The sequence below is a fragment of the Chironomus tepperi genome, unplaced genomic scaffold (genome assembly GCF_022539635.2).
Source record: "Chironomus tepperi strain 1889 unplaced genomic scaffold, CSIRO-AGI_Ctep_v1 contig_298, whole genome shotgun sequence".
In the NCBI taxonomy this organism is placed as follows: Eukaryota; Metazoa; Arthropoda; class Insecta; order Diptera; family Chironomidae; genus Chironomus; species Chironomus tepperi.
The window spans coordinates 1,522,304-1,545,034 of NW_027226420.1; the positions used below are offsets into that span (position 1 = coordinate 1,522,304).

The window sequence follows — 22,731 nt, forward strand, 5'->3', positions numbered from 1 at the left end:
ATCCAAAGATGTAAGTATAGAGCAGAAAACTCTCATGGATCGTTATGTCCTCAATTCCAGATGCACCAAAGTTAAGTGCCAAGTCATAAACTGCAACAATTATCGATGACAATGATCTTTGACTACTTGTGACAATTGAGATGACTTTCCAGCATATGATGACTAAGACAGTAGACGTTAATACCAATATTAAGGATGTCTTATCGAGTGGCAATTCAAAATTTTCATATGATGACACAATGATATTTCGTGGAATCAGCAAGCACATTCCATCAATTTGATTTGTCCATGCCATTGTGAATTTTGAATTATCAAAGTACAATCTGGAGTACAGGCAAATGTCACCGACATATTCCATCATTCTAAATATGTCAGGTATTGATGGCGATTCTGCTGGATCATTCACAACTCTGTAATTACATCCAGTTATCTTGCTGAATTCATCAACTAAGTTCCCCTCAGGACCTACGACAATGTTGTCCTTAAAGTATGATATTGGTAATGAGTTGTAAAAGACAATGTTGTATGACGAGATCTGATCATTTCGAATAATTTCTTTGATTTTTTGATACCTGCTAGTGTCAGATGGTTGAATGTCTAAGTTTGCGCTGATTCCAGTACCCGATATAACAGTTCGATGCATATCAAATTCTTGATTCTTTCTCAAAACAATAAAGTAAGCATTGTAGTATCGTGTCCTTAAGAATGCAACCCAAACATGCTCTAAGAATCGTTCATCCTTCATTATAATGAAGAACTTGGTAGTTTGATCATTGAATATCATTCTAAAGTACGCTTCAATTATTTTGATAAAGTCAAAGTTCCTGTTTTCCAGTATAACAATCACAAAATTTGCTATTAAGTTAGTCTTGCGTGATGATGGCAGGAATAGTCGCATGGTGATTCTCTCATGTCCATATTTGCTAAGCATCAGCTCAAATCCTTCATGATTAAGATCCTGTAGCTTATTTCCCATTAAATAAATGACGACATCAATCCTTCCTAATACAGCATCATCACTGCTCATTATCATTGTCACTATATGTTCGCATATTCCAGCCCATTCGATGATGTGATCCTCAACTATTGGAATCCTTCCAATTACATCTTCAGTGCTAGGCAATGAGTCTGAATAATGCAACATCAGCAGTGCATAGAGGAAATTTAGAGCCAACAAAATTTTTAAATCCATGTCTTGTCCCTTTGAATCCCTAGCTTTTTATGACTCAATGATGAAAAGTAAGTGATGAACAAGCTCGTAAGCTCTATATAATTACTTATTTGCATACATTTATGTTTATTTTCACTATCAAAATTGAGATTTCATGTTCAAAGGCGCAATTATGGAATTTTACATTGTAATTAATGTTTAAAATTAGAATCCTGATTGAAATTCATAAAAAGAAGATTGGTAACAAGAAATAATCAATTTAAGGACGTGCTAATGTAATTAAATCAACTTTTTGTTCAACGGTTTTATGAAATTCAAACTTTCTAACGATTTTTTGAAATTCAAACTTCTTAACGGGTTTAAAAAATTTGAATTTTTCCCGCAAATTGTTGTTTAGATTTTGTATTGAAATAGAAATTTAATTTATTAAAGATTTTAAACATAAAAGCTTTTAAAACCTACAGAACAAAGTTGTTGCCGTAAGAATAACAATAACAAAAGATGTAAAAATAGCTACAATGTATAAATAGCTGGAAGGTCATCTTCTCAGATATTTTATGAATTTTTAAAGCATTTTTTTTCTATTCAAAAACAAAATTAGATAAGATGGATAAGTTTAGGAAAGTAAATCAGTCGTTACAAAAGTAAGGATGAAGAAAAGCAACACAGATGTAGAATTCATAAATAAGTAAAGAAGTTATTCTTTCGGAGAAATTTTCATGCTCTGATTAACATTAATTGAAATTGTGTCACCCTCCTACTTTTATTGACATTTCTTTTCTTTGTTTTATGCTTTCTTGAAAAAAAGACGGAAAATAATTCGAGTTTACAGACGCTGCTGCTAAGATTTTCTTTAAATTTGTGTTGTGATCCTTTACCTTCTTACCCGAACAACACGGTTAGGGGAATGTCATTTTTTGTTGTAAAAATTGGTCGGCAGGACCAATTCAGAAGGAGTATTCAGAGCATCCTCACGTCCATGTTAAAGATTCTCGATACTGAGTTCGGGACATAAAGACCGAGACCATGACATCGAGATTAAGACTTCGGAGAATTCCTTTGTAGTCTCGAACATTCGTCGAAGTCGAGACTTCAAGAAACCCAACTTCCCGTCCACTAACCGGCAAAGCAACGCCCTACTCAACTACATATGCTACTCGGGTTCTCAATTTAAGAATTAAAGTAACATTTACATCAAGTGGCTTTAAAGTCTTTAACTTTTCTAAAATTATGAGCAACCTAACCCAAAATCTTCATCTTCTTACTTCCTATTATTAAGATTGTTTCAAATTTCAAATCCAGTCCATAAAAAATATTTACAAATTCCACCTTTGTTACCCCCCTCAAAATGTATAAGCTCAAATTTCTATCTTTTTGAATATTTTTTTCCTAATTTATGGACTACAAATTGTGCTAATAAAAAAAAATTTCCATTTCGTTCATCCAAAATGAATGAACCTTAAACATTTTCTTTCATTTGTGTTGTTGTTTCCATCGTACGGTGAGATTTCATGAGAATTTTCTACTGTATTAAATGATATACCTCAAGAGATTGAGGATGAAATGTGAAGGTTATATAGATTGTTGGAGTTTAGGCTTTAAAACTATGATTTATTGATGATTTTAAATTAGAATTGACTATGGATTGTTTCAATTGAATGTAGACTAAGATATTGTATGGATTTGGTGAGTTTACTTGAATTAAAATGGACGATGGACAGAAAGAAGGCAAAGTGAAGCTATTGGGAAGTTCCAATGGAATTCAAACTCTTTGTGACTTCTAAATGAAACATTTTGTCCAAAATTTGAATTAAAATTGAGCTTTCCAATTTAATTAAAGTTCAAATTGAAATGTAAACAAAGCAATCCATGAAAAATGTTATAACGTTCATTTTAGATTTGAATATTATTTACTGTGCATAGTTTAAGCCCCCTTTTCACACAAAAGTTCAGTCTGTTTTTGAACTCCAAAGAATAAACATCATTGTGAAGAAATAATAACAATTCCTCATTAAATTCATACAAATTTATCAATTTATTGAAGACTAATGCAATATTAAAGAGTTTAGCTTGTAAATTAACATTTATTCGATCAGTTTTCATTAAAATTGGAAATTTACCGCTGTTTAATCATCTAATCATTGAATTTCACAAGGTAGCACTTGGTATTGGTAATTAACAAAAGGAAACTATCGATAAAGTCAGTTTTAGACGCCAATATCGATGACTTAGCATCATTCTCATAAGAAAACAAATCAACTGAACCTTAAAATTCCCAAAAAAATCCAATCCATATAACCTACAAACGGAAACGAGAAAATGTGCGGTTTACAAATACGACACAGTACACAGATGAAAAAAAAGGAAACAAACAAATAAGACAGGTAGGAAGAGAATGACGTAATGAAATAAAATAATTTTATTTTATAACAAATGGACAGCAATTTACTTGAAAATTATATTAGACCCCATTTATCTCTCAGTTCTGTGTAGATTATTCAAATGGAAAATTTTTTTCTGTTGTAAAATCCCATAGAATTTGAATAATTTTAATAGAGAGAAAGAGATTAAGGGATGAAAAAAAATTTTTTAAACCGCAGCACAAAATGGTTTTTTATCACTCATCAAAATCCTTTTCAATTTATTTTCTCAAGTTTTCATCAAGAAAAGTTTTTTTTAGTTTGTTGCTCTGAGGGATTTTTAAAGTTGGAAAAATAAGTAAAAATTGTTGAATTTTTGAACTGTTTATTGCAAGATGTCCAAATATTTTGAAGATGCGAAATCCTATTTAGTTCAAGAGCAATTGCAATGAGGCTTTAGGAAGATTATTGGGATTTGGTACTCTTTGTCAATGACAGTAAGGTTCGACTAGGGACGAAAGCAAGGGGAAGTGGGAGGGGGTGTGGGATAGCGATTCCAGGGGGATTTAGAAAGATTTTTCTGGATTTGGCACTGTTTTTCAATGACAGTTAGATTAGACTAGAGATATCTTTATATCCGTCCCAACCCCCCATCTCCCTCCACCTTCCCCAATGCGTCCCTGGGTAAGATTCCTGTCTCAAGTAACACAAACTAGCCAGACCAATGGAGTCCATGCATTGCTACACCATGCGGCTTCCCGTTCGACCCTTCAATCACCCAGGCTCTGACTCCTCTTAACATTGACCAGCATAAGCTCCAGAAACTCAATGAAAAAATTTAAATTTTTATCATATTCTCCTTTATTCAAGCCACAATCAATCTTCCACAAAACGATAAAATATTGCACAACTAACCACAAAAAATATTCTCAAAACAGAAGAAGCCCATTATGAATCCACAAGGAAAACTTCTCACAATTAATAACATTTTGTTGCAATTGATTGAAATTTTAATTGAATTCAGAAAAAAAGGGTTTACACCTTAAGGATTCAAAAAAAACTTTTTTTCAAATCCGTAACGAAAAATGGGAGGCCCGAAAAAAAAACAAGCAGCTAGTCAATAATTTATGGGTTCAATTTCTGGTCAGAGGCCTTCCTTTGAATATAAAATAAGCGAAATAATTTATGAATAGCCTTATTTTGAATGAAAATGTATGTGAAAAATTCTGAGAAAAAAAATTCAAATGTAAAGCTATAGCTTGTATCAAAGCATAACATTACAATCAATATTTACTGAATATTACGTAATATGAATAAATACTGAATGTGTGTATGCTTATCCTATGCATGTCAGTTTTGACATATTTGCTTATTGGATGTAATGAAAATGTAATATGTGCAGCAGTATAAAAAAAAAATAATTGAAAATCTAAGGAAGTGTAAATTCAATTAGAAGAAAATTTTTGTGAGGTATAAAAAGAAAATATGTCATGTAAACCTCAAAATTTCATTCAAATTGAGATCCTGTTGAAGTTTTATTGAATTTTTTAACAAGTTGATGTATTTTTGATTCAATTTGTTGAATATTTACATACTCTTGTGACTGAACAAATCAATTGCAACTAAAATTGACTATATTGCTTACTACTGCATGTCATCAAGTGCAACACTGTCTTTATTCACTGTTTACTTCCATAAATCTTTGATTTTATCAACTAAAATAGCTTAAAATTGAATTATTTTACTTTAAAGAACAAATTTTCAAAACTACCGATGCCAACTTCACGTTTATTTACATATTTGAATCTCAATTAACCGTTACAAATTAAAATCAACACTTCCATCCCTTGAGCATTTATATTAATTTACTTTCTTTGTCAAACATTTGTAAACACATTTCAAAAGCTTGCTCAGTGTAGCGTTTTTAATTCAAAAACTGAATTTTAGTTATTTTAAATAAATTCAATCAAAGCAAATTCATCTGAATTTTAATTAAAAGTTCTGTCATGGATAGAGAATCGTAGTTTGCAACACAATTTGCAGCATTCAGAGTTCATGTACACTATCATTAATAAGATTCAAGATGTTCAAAATGAGAAAAGGATTAATGCATGCTGACCTACATTACTTGATGTTATTAATTTCTCGATCTTGCATTTTAGCAAGAAAATTTCAAAAGTTTTGTCCATATTTTTTGGATAAAGACCTTCTAACTCGACTTTAATAGTAAGATAATTAAGATGTTCATTATTTTAGAAGATAATGGAACAGTTTTCGCATCTCTTTAAAAGGGTTAATGAAGTTTTTAATTTGACTTTACTAACTGATTAATTATTGAGATAATCTGATGTATTTTAGAGACTTGAAAATGAATTTTAAAAGTTTTACTACAGACAATCTCAAATTATTGTAGAGATATGGTCCTTGCGGATTTAATATACACTATATATTCAAGTTCTCGAGTATACAAGTGATTCATTTCGAGGAAAAATATAGAAATCTTATTTATAAACAACTCTGTTTGAATTCTTTATAATTTTAAATCATCCTTCCATTCAAAATGAAATATCACTTAAGATTTTTATGCTTGCGAAAGCGTAAACAGAAGTAAAATTCATGGGATGGTGATTTTTATAAAATGTTAGAGTTCATTTTAAGAATGGTAAAAAGTTGAATTTTTGAAAACCGTAATAGATTTTGAAAATTAGGTGAATTCGTTAAAATTTGAATGTTCAAAAACCGTTTCAAATTTTAAATTTTCAAAAATTATTACAAATTTTGAATTTTGGGAAACCGTTAAAACATTCAACATTGTTTGAAAATCGTTAAATATTTTTAACTTTCGAAAACTGTTTTTATTTTTGAAAGCCGTTTGAAATTTCGAAAACCGTTACAGAATTTCGAACTTTTGTAAACCGATACAATATTTGAATTTTGGAAAACCGTTAAAAATTCGAAAAACTTCATTTCTCACTGAGCCCAACGCTAGATCCTCATAACTATAGTTGCAAATAGCAAATCACACAAATAAAAATAATAATTTCTTTCATTTCTCTTTCACGTCTGCTTAAGAACGCAGACAATGGAACAAGATGTAGCAAAGAATAAAAGCTTAATGATATTTTTTCCTGTTCTGCTTCGCAGTTTCTCTTCGGTTTTTCTGCCATATCAGCTATAAATAGCTCTTTGTGGATGTACACCATGGCACAATATTTTATTATATATGCAAACAAAAGGGTAAAAAATGACAAGAATGGAAATAGCTATGGCACTTTCTTATCATATCTCGTTCCATTCTTCCTCATTCATTTGCTGTCGTTGTGGGTTGAACAAAATAGAATCACAAAAAAAGGAATGTGCCACAATGACGAGAAAAAGGTAAGAAATGGAAGTAAATTGATTAATTAAATTTTCCTTATAATTCCGTTGATTGTGTTTATACATGATATATTGTATAGATAGCTGCATAGATATAGGTTGATGTGGTGACAGGAAATTATTGCGGGGTTTCATATTGGTTTTGAAGTTTGAAATAAGAATTTTAATTTCGAAAATATTTCGAATTCGAATTTCGAAAGTTTTTATTTCAAAATTCGAAATTTCATAATTTGAACTCCGAAAATTCTTAATTTGTTCATTCGAAAACTCGTTATTTGAATTTCGAAAACTTGATATTCGAAATTCGAAAACCCGATATTCGAATTTCGAAAATTCGATAATCGAATTTTGAAAATTACAAAATGTTAAGTCAAAATCTTGTTGATTTCTTAGACATTTTATTCAAGCTGCTTCCTTCCTCAAAACGATCTTTCGCTCAAGAATTACAAACCTATTCAGACATCAGGCACATTTTGATAGGCATAAAAATTCATCAAGCGAGTAGCATAAGAGGAAGGAAGGAACAAAAATTGAATGGAAAAGATGATATGAAAGGTTGATGTGAACATCACCGAAATTGATGATGGAGAACAATTCCATGAAACGATATGAGCTTTTTATGAATGATAAATAATAACAAGAAGGCATTGGTTGAAAATAGGAATGAAATGGAACCGAAAAGACTGTAAAATGTCGATTTGTGAAATGGTGTGATAAGAGTGACATGACATGAAGGTATGGAGGCCCATTGGCAGCAAAAAAAATTGTTACACTTACCATGCGGAGTTGACAGGTTACCACTGGAACTGACAGTTATTGACGGTGTTGTTGCTGTCTTTACGCCACCATCTGCTACATTCGCCTCATTCGAATCTTGACGCGATAGCGAGAATCTTCTTGAACTTAAACCCAAATTCGCCACACCGCTCGTTACATTGGCGACAAGTGAACTGAAGAAACTCATTATTCATACACATACAATTCCTTTTTATATCGAAAAAATTATTCTTTTTTGTTCAAAATTTTCGTTCTTTTTCACTTTTTTTAACTTTTTTTCTTTTCCACCACCCTACTCACCACTATTATGAATATTTAATCACATTCCCATGAAAAGGTGTATCATGATATAGCTATTTAAAAATAAATTATCGCCTAGTGTCCTTGTTATTGTTATTAAATTATACCTCGATCATACTAAAAACCTGTAATGAGATAAAATATATGAAAATTTGAATTAATTATCAAATTTTGATTAAATTGTTGTTTATTTGGTGTTTTTACGTAGGTTGTTGTTGACTTAAGGTTGAAAATTGGACTATGCACTAGTTAAAGTATGTTATAAGTCTTTAATTTGACTAATTTGAGCTTAAATTGCAATTTAATTAAGAACAAATTAATTTTTAGAAAGAAACTTGGAGCTAACTTCAAGTTGAAGATTTCAAAAGCTTAGATTCAAAATTTAAAAATCCGTTACAAAGCCAACTTTTCCAATATATCATAAATGTCCAATTTTCATCCTCAAATCTTGATAAAAAATGAAATTTTCATTATAAAAACGGACGTTCATGACGGAAGCTCTTAAAAGAAAATTACAAGCAAGACACAACAAATTATTAGAGCTTAAAATATTCATATCTAAACATTAAGATCTCTCATTTTCGTGTTGATTTGAACGTTTATGTCATTTCCAGTGGGTGATTTCTTTTTCAATTTAATTTCACTCTTGCGTAGGATGTAAACGGTTATTAGATGTGTATCAGACTTGAGAGGTTTGACTTCGTTTATGTCGAACAAAAAAAAAAAAAAAAATTTGACATTGAAAAGTTTATAAAAGGAAAAATATTAAGGTGGAATTGCGTTGGTGTCATTGATAATATCTTGATTTGATTTTATCGTCCTTGAAATGCTTATTTACTTTTATTGGAATTGTTGTTTTGATAAAATGTTGAATTTTTATTTACTTTTAAAGCCTACTTTGATTTACTTTTGAATTGTAAAAAAATGATAAAAATTCAACACGCAAAAGCTTGTAAACAACTCGATGTAAACCACTCAAAAAATTAATGTTAAAGTGTTTGTTTACCGCGGATCAACACCAAATTGTAATTAACAACTGTTGATTTATCCAGAAAAAACTTAAACTCTTTGCTGACATGTTAATAGGTCTATAATTAATTCATATTTATGACTTAAAATGTCATTAAATAATTTGTCACTTAAATTTGACTTAATCTTGACAAAAGAATCTATTCTTTAATAAAAGTCTAGACTTGAAATGTCAAGGTCAAGTTGAATATCGTGTCTAAGACACTCAAAGCGAATCCGAAAGTTTTTTTTTTGTCGATTTTCATCGATTTTCATAAAAATTGAATGAATTTGTTCCGGTGAACGACTGAACTTTTTTTTGCTCAGTAAATGATTTTCATGTTGACGATGAAAATCTGTTCCATAAGCCTTTTATTTCATAGAAATAGCTAGTCTTTAATTTTCATGTAGAATTTGTAATGTGAATATTTATTCATTGGATATCGTGGATTGATATTCATTTTTCGAGGAGAAAAAAGGCAGCGAAATAACAGGCAGCATAGCTGTGTTGTGTAAATAACATGTTGAATTTTATAGTATTTACTGCTATTTGCATGATTTTTTGTTGAGCATGAGATAGTTGTGCTCACTTTATTAACTGAGTTTATTAAAAAAACGTTTACATAAATTTAGAATTTTTGAATACCGTTAAATTATTTGATCTTTCATCAAATTCGTAGAAAAGTTAGAATTTTTAAAACCGTTGAAATTTTTAAATTTTTGAAAGACCGTAAACTTTTGGAATGTTGTAATCTTTGAATTTTTGAAAACAGTTGAAATTTTTGAGATTTTGAAAAAGCGGTCAATTATTTGAATTTTTTGAAATCCGTAAAAATGTTTAAATTATTGAAAAACCGTTGAAATCTTTGATTTTGTATATTATAGTAAAATCATAGCAATTTTTAAATTTTTGAAAAACCGTTAAAATTTTAAAATTTTCCTAACATACAAATGCGTTTAATCCCTCAACACACTGTCTTTATATTCAATTTTCCTTAACAATTGTTCCTTCACCCTTCCACAATTTCGCCTTTTTTAATTCGACTCGATGATTAATCATTCAATGAAATTATTAAATTTTTTATTCATTGTTCTTTTTTCCATTTTCCTCCTTTTTCATTTGTTTCTCGTCTGTTTTTTCCATTTTTTTTTGGGTTACTTGAGTCAGCAGAAAAGAGAAAAGGAAGCAAGTCCTTCGTAAATTATTAAAACAACTTGGGTACCGACTGCATTCTGTTATTATTGTTCCAACTGCGACTACCCTTCGTTTTCTTTATGTAAGATATAACATTCTTTGGAATGTAGCACATGAACTTTTGTTCTATTTTTACTTCATTTGCTTGCTTTGTTCTGGTGATTGAGTTAGGATATTATGAGAATAAACAGATTCTTGGTTATTTTTGGAGAAATTTGTCAAGCTGTGTTATGGATTGTGAGAAGATGAGGATGGGATGAATAAAGAAATGTTATTAAAATAGAGTTGTTTGGATTTGCTGAATTCAGCGTCGCAGTATGCTGTATAAGTGTTGCATTAAGTTTAATGGAAGTTAATTCAGCTAAACAAAGCACAATTAAGCTCAATATAATCTAATTCAGCAGAAATGAATCAAATTCAGTAGGAATTGGACACAATTCAGCAATATAGAACATAATTCAGCAGAAATGAATCTAATTCAGCAAAAAAGAACTTAATTCAGCAGAAATGATTCTAATTCAGGAGAACTGAACCCAATTCAGCAAAATAAAACTTAATTCAGCAGAAATGATTCTAATTCAGTAGAACTAAACCAAATTCAACAAAATAGAACTTAATTCACGGAATTTAATAAATAAAACTTAATTCAGCACAAATAGGACTTAATTCAGCACAAAAAGACATTATTTAATTGAATCAGATTGTACAATATTCCCAGAATTTTCCAAAAAACTTCATCGACTTCCATTTCATATCTGACAAAATTGCAATCCATTGTATGACAATGAAATAAAATCAACTCACAGCCCATTCAATCAATCGAACCCAAAGTTACACACAACACAATACAGAGATATCCCTTTGTCATCAATAAATGTATGTTGAAAATTTTGCATATGGGCTTGAATATTTTTTATTACTCGAGAGATAAAGGAAGAATGAAGATGTTGGTGACGAAAAATCCATGAATTGAAATTGACATACAAAAGATGACATTGGAATTTCCATAAAAGTTAAAATTTATAGCAACATATTTATGAGATTTAATATGAAATTTATAAGACCTTAACCAAACACACATTGGTAGTATTTACGATGTCATATATCCGTACGGTTTTTCATAAAAAAAATACATATTTATTTATTTATCATAATAAATGTCATGGGAAATAACTTAATGTGCCACATTTTACAAATAAATTTCAGTTTCACTTCCACACGTAACAGTAAAAAAAATGAAATGTTTAACTTAAAGCCGTACAGACATTGTTAAGTAAATGAATATTGTTGATGACAGATGATGACTCTCTGATTCCGATAACGGATTATGAAGACGGAGAAGACTCTTTAATTTCCTAATTGGTTTTTATAGACTTCAAATTGACTTTTCATCCAATCTCTCGATATCTTTTTTTTTTCTATTTTTTTCCATTCAATCCTTTAGAGAAAATCTCGTCTATCCTTAATTAACTTTTTCCTTTATCCGATAGGATTTTTGATGGAATATTTTATTTTTGTAGCTTGTTTTAATGCTGTGATGGTGATTTGAGGCTGTCGTATTGGACTTGTGGAGAGAGCTTTTGAGGTTATGTCTAAAAATTTTGAGGTTATGATCATTGCTTTTGAAGTTATGTCTTGAAATTTGGTGTTATGTTTTAAAATGTTGATGTTATGGTCATTGTTTTTAAGATTACATCTGAAAACTTTGAGGTTATGTCTGAAAGTTTTGTGGTTATATCTGGAAATTTTCAATCAGTGTGGTGAAGATTGGTCCAAAATTTGAGAAGTTATGTCTGGAAATTTTGAGGTTATTTCTAAAAATTTTGAGGTTAATCTGTAAATTTTGAGGTTATGTCTGAAAATTAATACTAGAAATTTGATGTTTATACCTAGAATGTGAGAATTTATGAGAACATGTTTTGAGTTTATCTAGGAACTTTAAAGTTATGTTCAAATTTTTCAATTTTGAGGTTATATCAAGAATTTAGAAATTGTGTCAGCATACTTTGAGGTTATGTAAACCATCTTAAAGTCCATATTACAGCGCTTACTCTTTTGTTTACTTTTGCATCCACAACTTCCTCAAAGAATCTCATTCTTCTCATTCTTCAATTTCCTTACTATAGACATTCCATGCTGCTTCGTATACATACTTACAGATAAATGATATTCTCATAGGATATAGTTCATAAGGAAATAGAAGTGAATTTAATTGAATTTCATGACGATGATGACGATGATAATGTCGATGAGAGGAACAAGATGAAGAAAATCTTAAGAATGCAAATAATTGGCTCATTTAAATATTTTTACGTAATTTTCAAGAAACAGAAAGAAAGATAAAACTTTTTTTTTCTACATCCAAAACGTATTCAAATAAAATTAAGGAAGTAAAAGTTTGGCATTACTTTCTACTTTGAATGAGATGGGATTGGAAGCAAGAAAAGATGGAATTTATCGACTTATGGGGTGAAGTTTTTGAATATCTAAGCTGTTTTGATTTCAATAAAAATTTAATGTTCAAATTCATTGACTGTAAACTATTGGAATCTGGTATTTGTGCTATAAAATTTTTCATTTGGATCATAAAATTTGTGTTTTGTGTTTTTTGGATGGAATTTTGTAAGACAATTTTTTTAGTTTTGATTGGGACAATAGAGAAGTTTGAATATTTTGGGTTAACTTTATCGATATCTATCACATTCTAGTTGTGAATGTCAATTCAAACAGTTAAATTGTACAAATTTGTTGATGCTTTATTAACGGTCATTTTATATTTAAATTATCTGAGCAACTTAAATTTGTACATAGTTGCTTTCCCTTTTGTTTACATATTTAGTATTTATTAATATTTTGAAGAGTTATTATCGTTCTCAAGCCTTTTTGCGTTATAAATAAACATATTCGGTGAATCAAGCATTTTATTGATCATAATACTGATAAGAACACACTAAAATTCATTACAATACCGACAAACTCAACGATTTTCTTTTTTTGAACACTCCTCTGTCATTAATTAAAACATATTATCATTTCTACGAAGTAATCCCATCTGCCATCAGTCAACAATGCAAACAAATCAAGCAAATAAAGTCAACAACTCATATCCCAAATGTGATAAATCAGAAAACATCCAGGAATACATGCAAGTTAACCTAATTAGCTTCGTTTTTAATGCATAGAAGTTTATTATCAAGTAGCTAAGATAATCATCCTCTCACGCGAGAAAATTAAGGAATAAGAATAACACAGAATAAGAAAATTTAAAAAACAAAGAAGAGAAGCATCCATAAATAATTTAAAAAGCGACTCATAAGTGAGTGTGGGTAAGGCAAAAGGCACGAAAACATGAAAAACAAAAACGGAATCAGCGAGAAGAAGAACATTTTGATGATGATGAGAAAGAAAAAGTCTGCTTATTTCCTAAGGATTTAAATTATCATTTCTGTGTCTTTTTTTCCATTCGTATTCCTACACACCAGTAAGCACGAGGTCAAAAGGAAAATTTGTTGTCAAGGCATGGATACTTTAAGGTTATAAAATTGAATTTTTCATCTTTAATGCAGCAGCAATAATTAAAGAATTCATCAACCACCTGCTTTCTAGCCACTAAAATATCCTTCGACACAGGAATAACTGAATGAATATTCATGCTGTTACTTACACAACCAAAAAAAATTCGCTCCACAAAACTGTTGAATCTGATAAAAAACAGCAACAACAATCCTTTGCTGAATCAGCGTGGTTATTAAAAAATTTTTTGCACCCTCCTGAGTTGTTTTTTCATCATCAACAGATGATTGAATGTAATTTATTATTCCTTACTTATATTACGTAAGGTAGCATGAATGAAATTTTGAGAAGCAGACGAAAAACCGCAGAATAATTACTATTTTTAAAGTTGTTGAGGTGGTTCGTTGATTACGTAATATTTTGGCTGAGGATAGCGTCTGTTATTGATAAGTACAGGAAATACATTAAACTAAGTTTGTTCGGGCTACTAAAATAGCGATTTAGTTGTTAGGGATAGTTGACTTGTTACGGCACAGCAGTGCTGTTCAAATGTTTTTGTGTCATGGCACATCTTGGTCCACATTGCGTCAGAGAATAGCGAACATCCATTTCCATTGTTGAATTAGTGGCGGGCAATCTAATATTTTGTGGTAGTAAGTCTCGATCAAAACCTCACACGATATAAGGTTCTTGACATGACATGAGTATGTCACGATGCACAGGTTGTCCTCCACTGCTTCAAATCAAATCCTACAACCACTACTTCACCCCACTTTATCCGTAATAACTAAACGACCCCATATAGCTTATAGTCCTATATAGCATGTCCTTTAATAAAACAGTGTCACCAGATCATTTGAAATGTGAATAAATGGAAATAAGGCTGAATGAAAAATTAATGAGAAATTTTCAATCGCGGTTTGAATGTGATTAACGTGATAGTTTTCGATTGGAGATAAGCTCTCTCAACTAAGTTAATGATTAATTCATTCGTAAATTGTATAGATATGTTATATCTTTATTCTAGCAAGTCATTGTGGTTAATTTTGGAGCTGAGAAGGGTTATTGTCTGCTGTATGAACATTTTAAGTTGCTAAATATAGAAATGAGGTCGCCGGAACAGACATGGAGTATGATAGGGAAATTGAGCAATGATATGGATTGAGTATACTCATTAGTATGCTCATTTAGGTAAGTATCTTCATTGTATTTTAGGATTCTGTTCACAGATAGGATCTAAAAGGATCTAAACTAGCATTTAGATTTATTCCAATTCCCTATAATAGCTTGAACAACCAGAAGGGACAAGTGAGACAAATCAACCATTAGGTCGGCGTCAGATCTGTGTAAAGTCGAATTAAGTTGAGACCTGACACCAAGTCAACTGAAATCTACCCTCAGTCAACATTTTCAGTCATCTTGTGATATGACACATGTGTCACATGTGATAAAGCCATCACGACGACATCATAGTCTCCATGACTTAGTATAAGTTGTCGATTACAAAGCGACATGGTGGTTCTGTCATGCCACTCGATTTTTAAGGTTAGTTATTTATAGAATTCATTTACCAACAACTCAACAGCAAAAAAAATAAAGCTTCTTCCCAATATTTTTTAAAATTCCAAACCAGCATCATTAAATTATCAAGAAAAAAAAGTGGAAATAAGCAGAATATTTTCCACGACAGAAAAGACTTTTTCGTGAATGTGAACATAAAAAGTGGATTATTTTTTTTTTCTCATTCTTTAAATTAGAATTTAATGCTTAATAATGCAGAGATGAAAATATACTTTGTACTTGAAATAAATCTCCATATTTCTCGCCCATAATCGATCCATTACATAGAGATGGAAGAGTAAGAAAAAGTTTTTGTTTTTGTTCGTCCTCTTTCATTTCTCATTCTTATTCTTTCGCGGAATTCGACATAGTAAAACTTTTATCTTAAACTGATTAGTATTTTATGCTTAGAGATGCTCTAAATTGTTGTAGACATGTTTGAATGATTACTAACTATGGTTCTGTTCTAGTATCTTAATAATCTAGTACTTTAGTACCTGATAGATAGAAATATTACATTTGCTTAGTTAAAACCTTAAACATCTAGTACCTAGGGTTTCTGAAAAACCGCGTTTTTCCAAAACCGCGGTTTTGCGGTTTTCCAAAATTTCAAAAACGCGGTTTTGCGGTTTTTTGCGGTTTTCAATTTTCATACAAATGTATGAAATTTTTTGAAAAAATTTAAATTTCGAAAATTGATCATAACTTTTAAAATTAAAGCTGTTCTTACCAATTTGCAAGATTTTAGTCCAGCTTTTTAAGTTAATAGAAATTTTTTATTAATTTTCGAATTTATCTTCAAAAATTTACATTTTATGGATTTAAATGAATTTTTCATACAAAGTTCTAAAACTGCGATTTTTTCATTCAAAACCGCGGTTTTTTAAAAACCGCATTTTAAGGTCAAAAAGTGCGGTTTTGCGGTTTTTTGAAAACCGCTTCCAGAGACCCTACTAGTAGTACCTTAGTACTTTAATACTCTTGAATCTTCAAAAATCTAGTACGCTAGGACCTTAGGATCTCAATAATCTATTACCTTCTAGTACCTTAGTACTCTAGTACCTCAACAATATGCTATCTTAGCACTCTAGTACCTTAATACTCAAATACTCTAGTACTTTAGTGTTCTAGTACCTTAGTATTCTAGTATCTTAGGGCTCTAGTATCTTAACAATTGATTACCTTGTTGCTCTAGTATCTTAGTACTCTACAACCTTAGTAATTTAGTATCTTAGTATTCTAGTACCTTAATATCTTACTACTGATTACAGAGTCAGATGGAAGGCATTTTGTAGTAACCTAGGCTCCAAGTCGGAGCATGGTTCCAGTAAGTAATTAATCAATATCTTGCTACTCTAATATCTTAATAATCTAGTACTTTTGTGTTCTAGTATCTTATTATTCTAATACTTGAGTGGTCTAGTACCTTAGGACTCTTTTATCTTAATATTTCTAGTACCTAAGTACTCAAATATCTTAGTACTCTAGTACTTTAGTGTCTTAGTACTAATATAGTGCCTTAATATACCTTACTAATCTAGTATCCTAAAAATCTAGTACCTTAGTACTTTTTCTACACATCAACCTATTCTTTAATATTCCTACTCTAATTTCATAAATCAGTTCAATCTGCAATAGTTTAACAATTCACTTCCATCAATGACACTTTAACGCCATAACTCATCTCAACATTGTTTTGTGTACACGAAGATGATGGCAAATAAGAATCTGAGTAAGACGCTTTATTTGAGTTTTTCTGACAGATTACAAGTGCTTGAGATACGCCATCATATAACATGTGTACATAATAACTAATTTCTTGCCTTCTTCTCATACTTTTTTCCTCCTTTTGTGTATGCGAAAGTTTTTTTTTTTTTTTATCTCCAAGCTCTTTCAAAATTGGAAGCATCTCCTCATAATAATGTACATTACTTTACATTATGAGCGTATCGTCATAAAAAAGAAGAGAGTCTTCACTAAACTTAACTCATTCCACTTATGGATGGCTTTTGTGTTGAAGAAATGGATTTCAAAAAATACTATATAATACAGCATTGGAGCTTTTGCGGAATCAGACTATATTGTATATTGTTATCAGCGCTATTCAATCGAAATTTCATCGATTTTTTTCCTCATTCTCATTTATTTTATTTATTATTTTTTATAGACGTGAATGTATGTAAGTTATGTGCACACATTTGTCAAAATGCCACAGTGAAAAGGAGTGGGAAAAGGAATATAAAGAATGAATAATGACAATATGCATGTTATCGTAAATGACATTACAACTAATCATCATATTTTTTTTTTGTTTCTTTATTATTGTTTATGTTCAGTAAATGAAAACAAGTAATTGGAAGGTTTTGTGAGGTTTGGGGTAAGTCATGGAGTATTGAATGTGTTAAGGAATGAGCTGAAAAAGCATAAAGAAGAGATATTTTTGATTGAAATTTTATTGACGGATATTTGAAATGTAAACAATTCGATTATCCGACTAACATTTCTAGGAAGGCATCAAAAATTGATGAAATTGTTGGAATTTCCCCCATTTGTTAAGGAATGAGCTGAATATCACTAAAGCTTTTTGTTCGAAATTTCGCAAACGGATAATTGAAATGTAAACAGTTCGATTATCTGACTAACACTTCGATGACGCTATAAATTGACGAATTAGGGGTAATTACCCCAAAATGAACAATATTGACAATGCTATCTCCCCAAATAATGCTAAAAAATAAACAAATTCAACAATTTCATTTCATATTTCAATAAAACATTCAACAGTTATTGCGTGTGCCACTTTTAAGGACGCTACAGGTGTGTGATTATACTCTAGTTCTTTAATTTTGGCACATTTCCAACTGGAAGCATACATTCTTTCTCCTCCTTCTTTTTATTTTCATTTTGATTTGAGGCAAAAAAAAATTTCTTCCTCCTGTTGAATGCTCTGAGTGGAATGAAACTGAAAGCTATATGCTTTTTACATCCGGCAATTTAAAGTTCATTGTGAAAATTTATGAGTTGTACTTTTTAAAGTTGTTTTTTTGTGCATGTTTAAGAGCAATTATCAATAATTACATTTATTATGTTTGTTAAAAAACTTAAAATTCCACATCAAACGAGCGTGCTTTGCACACTTTGATGGTTTTACTGAATCAATAGGTTGAAAAATGATGCAAATTTGTGTATTTATGAGACACAATTCGCCTCCCTTGCGGCGTACAAACAATTTTCCATTATCTCTCATTCCACTTCTTTTCATTGGCTTTTTTTTTGTTCTTACTGTTGGCAATCATCGGCTGACAACTGCTCAATCAAATTCAATAATAAAAGAATTTTCTAGACAATTCAAATGCTATGCAAATATTTTTTACACAGCAAATCAAATCAATTCATATTTATAGCAATTTTTGAGTGGCTTTGAGGACTTTATGATTGATTTGACTGGTTTTTAGAACTGGATGTGTTTTGATGGAGAGTTTTGATTATTAAATATCGAAAGATCGATGATATGATGAAGAATTTTGAGTTTTTAAAGTGAATTCTTACGAAAATATCAAAATTTCAAATTCAAAAATTTGTAAACAAAGACTAAATTTGCGAATAAAATCCTCAAAAACGCCACAGAAATAGATGACTTGTCATGGAACAAAACACAGAAAATATGTTTTGAGGATATTTAGCAATTCACTGAAATTGGAATATCCTCAAACCACAGAGAAAATATCATTTATATATTTGACATTGTGGAAATACAAAAATAATGCAAATAAACTTTTTTTCCATCTCTCGAATATTTGGACTCGACAAAATATAAGTCGTTATCGCCGCCAGAAAGACAAACTAGAGAGATTAAAGGAAAAGTCAACAGAAGTGGATAGATGGCAACGCAATTTTGATTTTATTTGAGGATTATTTACAAACTTTGAATTTTATACTTTTTGAGGATTATATGCTTAGTTCTTCAATTTAAAGACTGCTTTGTCTGATGTGGACTGTTCTATATCCTCTACTCAATGACCTAAGCTTGTTGAATTATTTTTGTATTAAAGTTCTGACTTTTCGATTCTTTTTTTTCTTTTTCCCCAAAAAAGATCAACACAAAATCTAAGAGCTCATTTTCATTCCGACAATATCCTCAAGAAAAAATAGCAAAGAAGAAGTCAAATGAGCTTCTGAGATGAATTCAAAAAGAAGTTATTGACAAAAAGAATGTTGTTATTATCGACATAGTAATGACAAAGATGATTTAATTCTGAGGATTTCTGTGAAAAATGAGATGAATGATGAGAAAACATGACGAGAAACTTTGGGTCTTAGTGATTGCACAATGATCTAGAATCAAAAAAAATGTTCACAAATTAAAAGTGCGGTATTTTCTTTTGGAAGCGTGAAATTTTTAAAAAGAAAATAGCCGTTATTTTTGTATTTAGAAAATTTGCGTTTTTCTTGGCGTTTTAAGTGTTTTAACTTAATTTCTATTAAAGATCACAAATAGATTAGCAAAAAGTGAGCATTTAATGAAAAAATTATTGGTAAACGACGTAAATTAACGCAAATAAATTTACCTAAAAATTTTTTGCAAAGGAAATTTCATGCAAAATTTGAGACTCAATATCTCTTTAATGGGCGAATTTGGCATCTTAGTATGAAGATCACATCAATATCAAAGCTCAAACTATGTCTTCTTTCTATTTTCGTTTGTCTCCCGTTGTATCGTAACAAGTTATTTAAGTTTTTAAAATGCAAAATTTACGAATTTTCAGAGACATTTTTTAAGCATTTCTACTATTTTAAACTTTATTTTTTACGATTAATTGTAAACTATTGATGATTTAAGAGATGAAAATTGATAAATGATAGGTAAAACATGTCTAATTCATAGAAAAATATACGATTTAAAATTTTACTGAAATTGTAAACAAAAAATTTATGAAATTCAAAATTAATTTACTCAAGTTAGACAGCGATTTGAGGCTTTATAGTTCGACAGGATATAGCTACCAATAGCATCTTTAGTAAGGCTTAACAAAGGTCTAATTTATTTTCCATGAAAAAAATCAATTTGTGAACATTTTTTTCGATTCTAGATCATTGTGGATTGGAACTTTTTGGTAAAAAAATACTGTATTTGAACTTTGTTTCTTTTCAAATATTTTTTGACCGTTATTTTTCAAATAATTTTTGACAGTTATTTTTCAAATTTGCTTTTACATCAATTTTTCAAACATTTTTTGACCGTTATTTTCCAAATATTTTTAGCGCATTTTTGAAATTTTTTTCAAAAAGGTAGCTTAATAAGACACAATGTATGTCTGTTCGGCTGACGATAAAAACTTTTTATCTAGACATCGTAGAGAGCTCGGAATAGTTTTAAAAGTTCAGTTCCATAAAGTTATTGCGGCCACGGGCATTTAAAAGTTTCAAATCTACGCATAAATGCTATAATTAACAAATTTTCATTTTCATATTCAGCAACAACAAAAACAACAACACGTTTTTTCATTGTTTTACAGTGTTCTTCAATGTTTTTTGATGTTTTTACAGTGTTTACTGAACAAAGTTTGAATTTTTTTTTGACCGTTATGTGGTTTGAATACTGAAAATCCGTTAAAATGATGAAGTTCTTAAATTTCTAGTATTGTGACTTGGAATTTACTGGATCTTGTTTTGTGGGTCTGGAAGTGATCTGAAACTTACTGGATCTTGTTATTTAGATCTGGAAGTGATCTGGAACTTGTTTATTAGGTCTGGAAGTGACCTGGATCTCAATGGATCTTTTTTTGAGTAGGAAACTTAATATCTATTTTCAATTACTGATCGCTGGGACAAAAATGCGCTTAAGTCCCTCGATCAATAACACGAGGACTTTTGTAATTTTTTGAGGGTAATTTCAAATATTGTCAGTCCGTTAACTTCTTAAATTTGGCCAATTCAACTTGAAAACCTTTTCTAATGCCAAATAATAACGACTAGATGAATTTGCTTGTCGAATTTTCTTCGACAGCTCTGAATCTCAAAACATTTTATATTCATCATGTTCTGATGCTTTGTCTCAATCGAGAAAAAAATTTATCTTCTTGAAATTCTTTGAAGTTCACAAGAAGTCGAATATTTTGGCGTTGGTGTTAAATATGAATAATTTAATAGATTCCTGACGTAGTTCTTGTTACATTCTTGGAAACAATTTTCAAGCTTGAAATTCAAACATCAATCATATTTCATGCCTTGTTTTCAATATTTTTTCTTCTACTTAAAACCGACATCTGACACCCTCTGCATCAAAGCTCAACAATCGAACCTACTCCCTCCATTAATTCCACTCAATCATGTAAATTACATTAAAACAAATTAAAGCAATTTTTTCAAATGTTTGAAATTTGATTTTTTTATTTCTTTTGCTCATTTCATCTTTCTTGAAGCGTAAACGAATAAAACGAAATTTTCAGCATATAAAACTTTGTGCGTGTGTTTATTTCTTCATTTTCGACTTCTTTTATATATTTTCATTTGTTTTTTTTTTTTTCAATTTTTATTTATGCAATCTTCGAAATAAGAAAACAGAAGGCAGAAAATTGTTCTACGTCTCAAATGAATATGTATGTTTGTGAGCCTCTGTGTGTTCCTTTCGGAAGGAAGTGCGGTTGGTGAAGAAAAAAAAATAATTTTTAATAAAAATATGGCATAAAAACGGTTTGCTTTGTTTTTCTTACAAAAAGTTTTATTTTTTACAACAAAAAATTCACAGATTACTTTTTATTTGGATTATCGAGAGATTTATTTGTTAAAACTTTGGAATTAGGGCTGTAAAATTGTAAGAAACAGTAGAAAATTATGTGAAAAACAATAAAATTGATAAAAACCGTTAAAAATTTTAAACGACATTTTTGAATTTGAAAATTTTCTGCATCATTTGAAGCGAACGTTAAAACGTGTTGTGCTCGTCAAAAAATTGTGAAATAATTAATCTTCAATAAATAACAGTGTTATAAGTGTTTAAGTGTTCACAAAGGATATAAGTTCATCTCATAATAGCTACAGATGTAAGTATTGTGCATTAAAGAAGTTATTAAATGTAAACATTTTCGAATTTTCGTGAAATTTTTTTTCCTTAAAAATTTTATGGCTTAATTTCCTTTATTTCTTCTAGCTATTGAATTCATCAGACACCTCATCGCTAGACAATTGAGCTTTCTGTTAAAACATCAATCGATTAAACCGTCAACTTAAAAATCAGTGAGTCTTTAAAATTTGTTACTGTATCTCACTGGATGTTTCAAATTGAACTTTTATGTGCTTCTAAAGGCATTGTATCTTGTAAAAGCGTTACTTTATTTCTTCATACCTGTTTATTAACCTTTTTATGTGTATATTATTTCAATTTATTTTTTTGGTGCCTCTAGCACTTCCATTTCTCCTACCAACATAATATTAATGCATGGAAAATTGTGTAAAAATTGTACTTTAGC

At 30.1% G+C, this 22,731-nt stretch overlaps 2 protein-coding genes across 4 annotated transcripts in view; one reads left to right on the forward strand and one right to left on the reverse strand.

The window, feature by feature from the left end:
* unc-13-4A (BAI1 associated protein 3) overlaps positions 1 to 22,731 on the reverse strand; it is an 82,789-nt gene that overhangs the window by 50,419 nt on the left and 9,639 nt on the right. For 2 of the 3 annotated variants that reach the window (XM_070642766.1, XM_070642767.1), the window contains exon 2: positions 7,687 to 8,111. In XM_070642766.1, coding sequence (XP_070498867.1) covers positions 7,687 to 7,873 — 187 coding nt within the window. In that variant the 5' untranslated portion in view covers positions 7,874 to 8,111. The remainder of the gene's footprint in view (positions 1 to 7,686; positions 8,112 to 22,731) is intronic. The other variant, XM_070642768.1, reaches the window with a different exon arrangement.
* The window catches only part of LOC139092400 (uncharacterized), a 28,940-nt gene continuing 28,390 nt past the window's right edge, over positions 22,182 to 22,731 (forward strand). Inside the window, exons 1-2 of the mRNA XM_070642770.1 lie at positions 22,182 to 22,305; positions 22,413 to 22,498. Coding sequence (XP_070498871.1) covers position 22,498 — 1 coding nt within the window. The 5' untranslated portion in view covers positions 22,182 to 22,305; positions 22,413 to 22,497. The remainder of the gene's footprint in view (positions 22,306 to 22,412; positions 22,499 to 22,731) is intronic.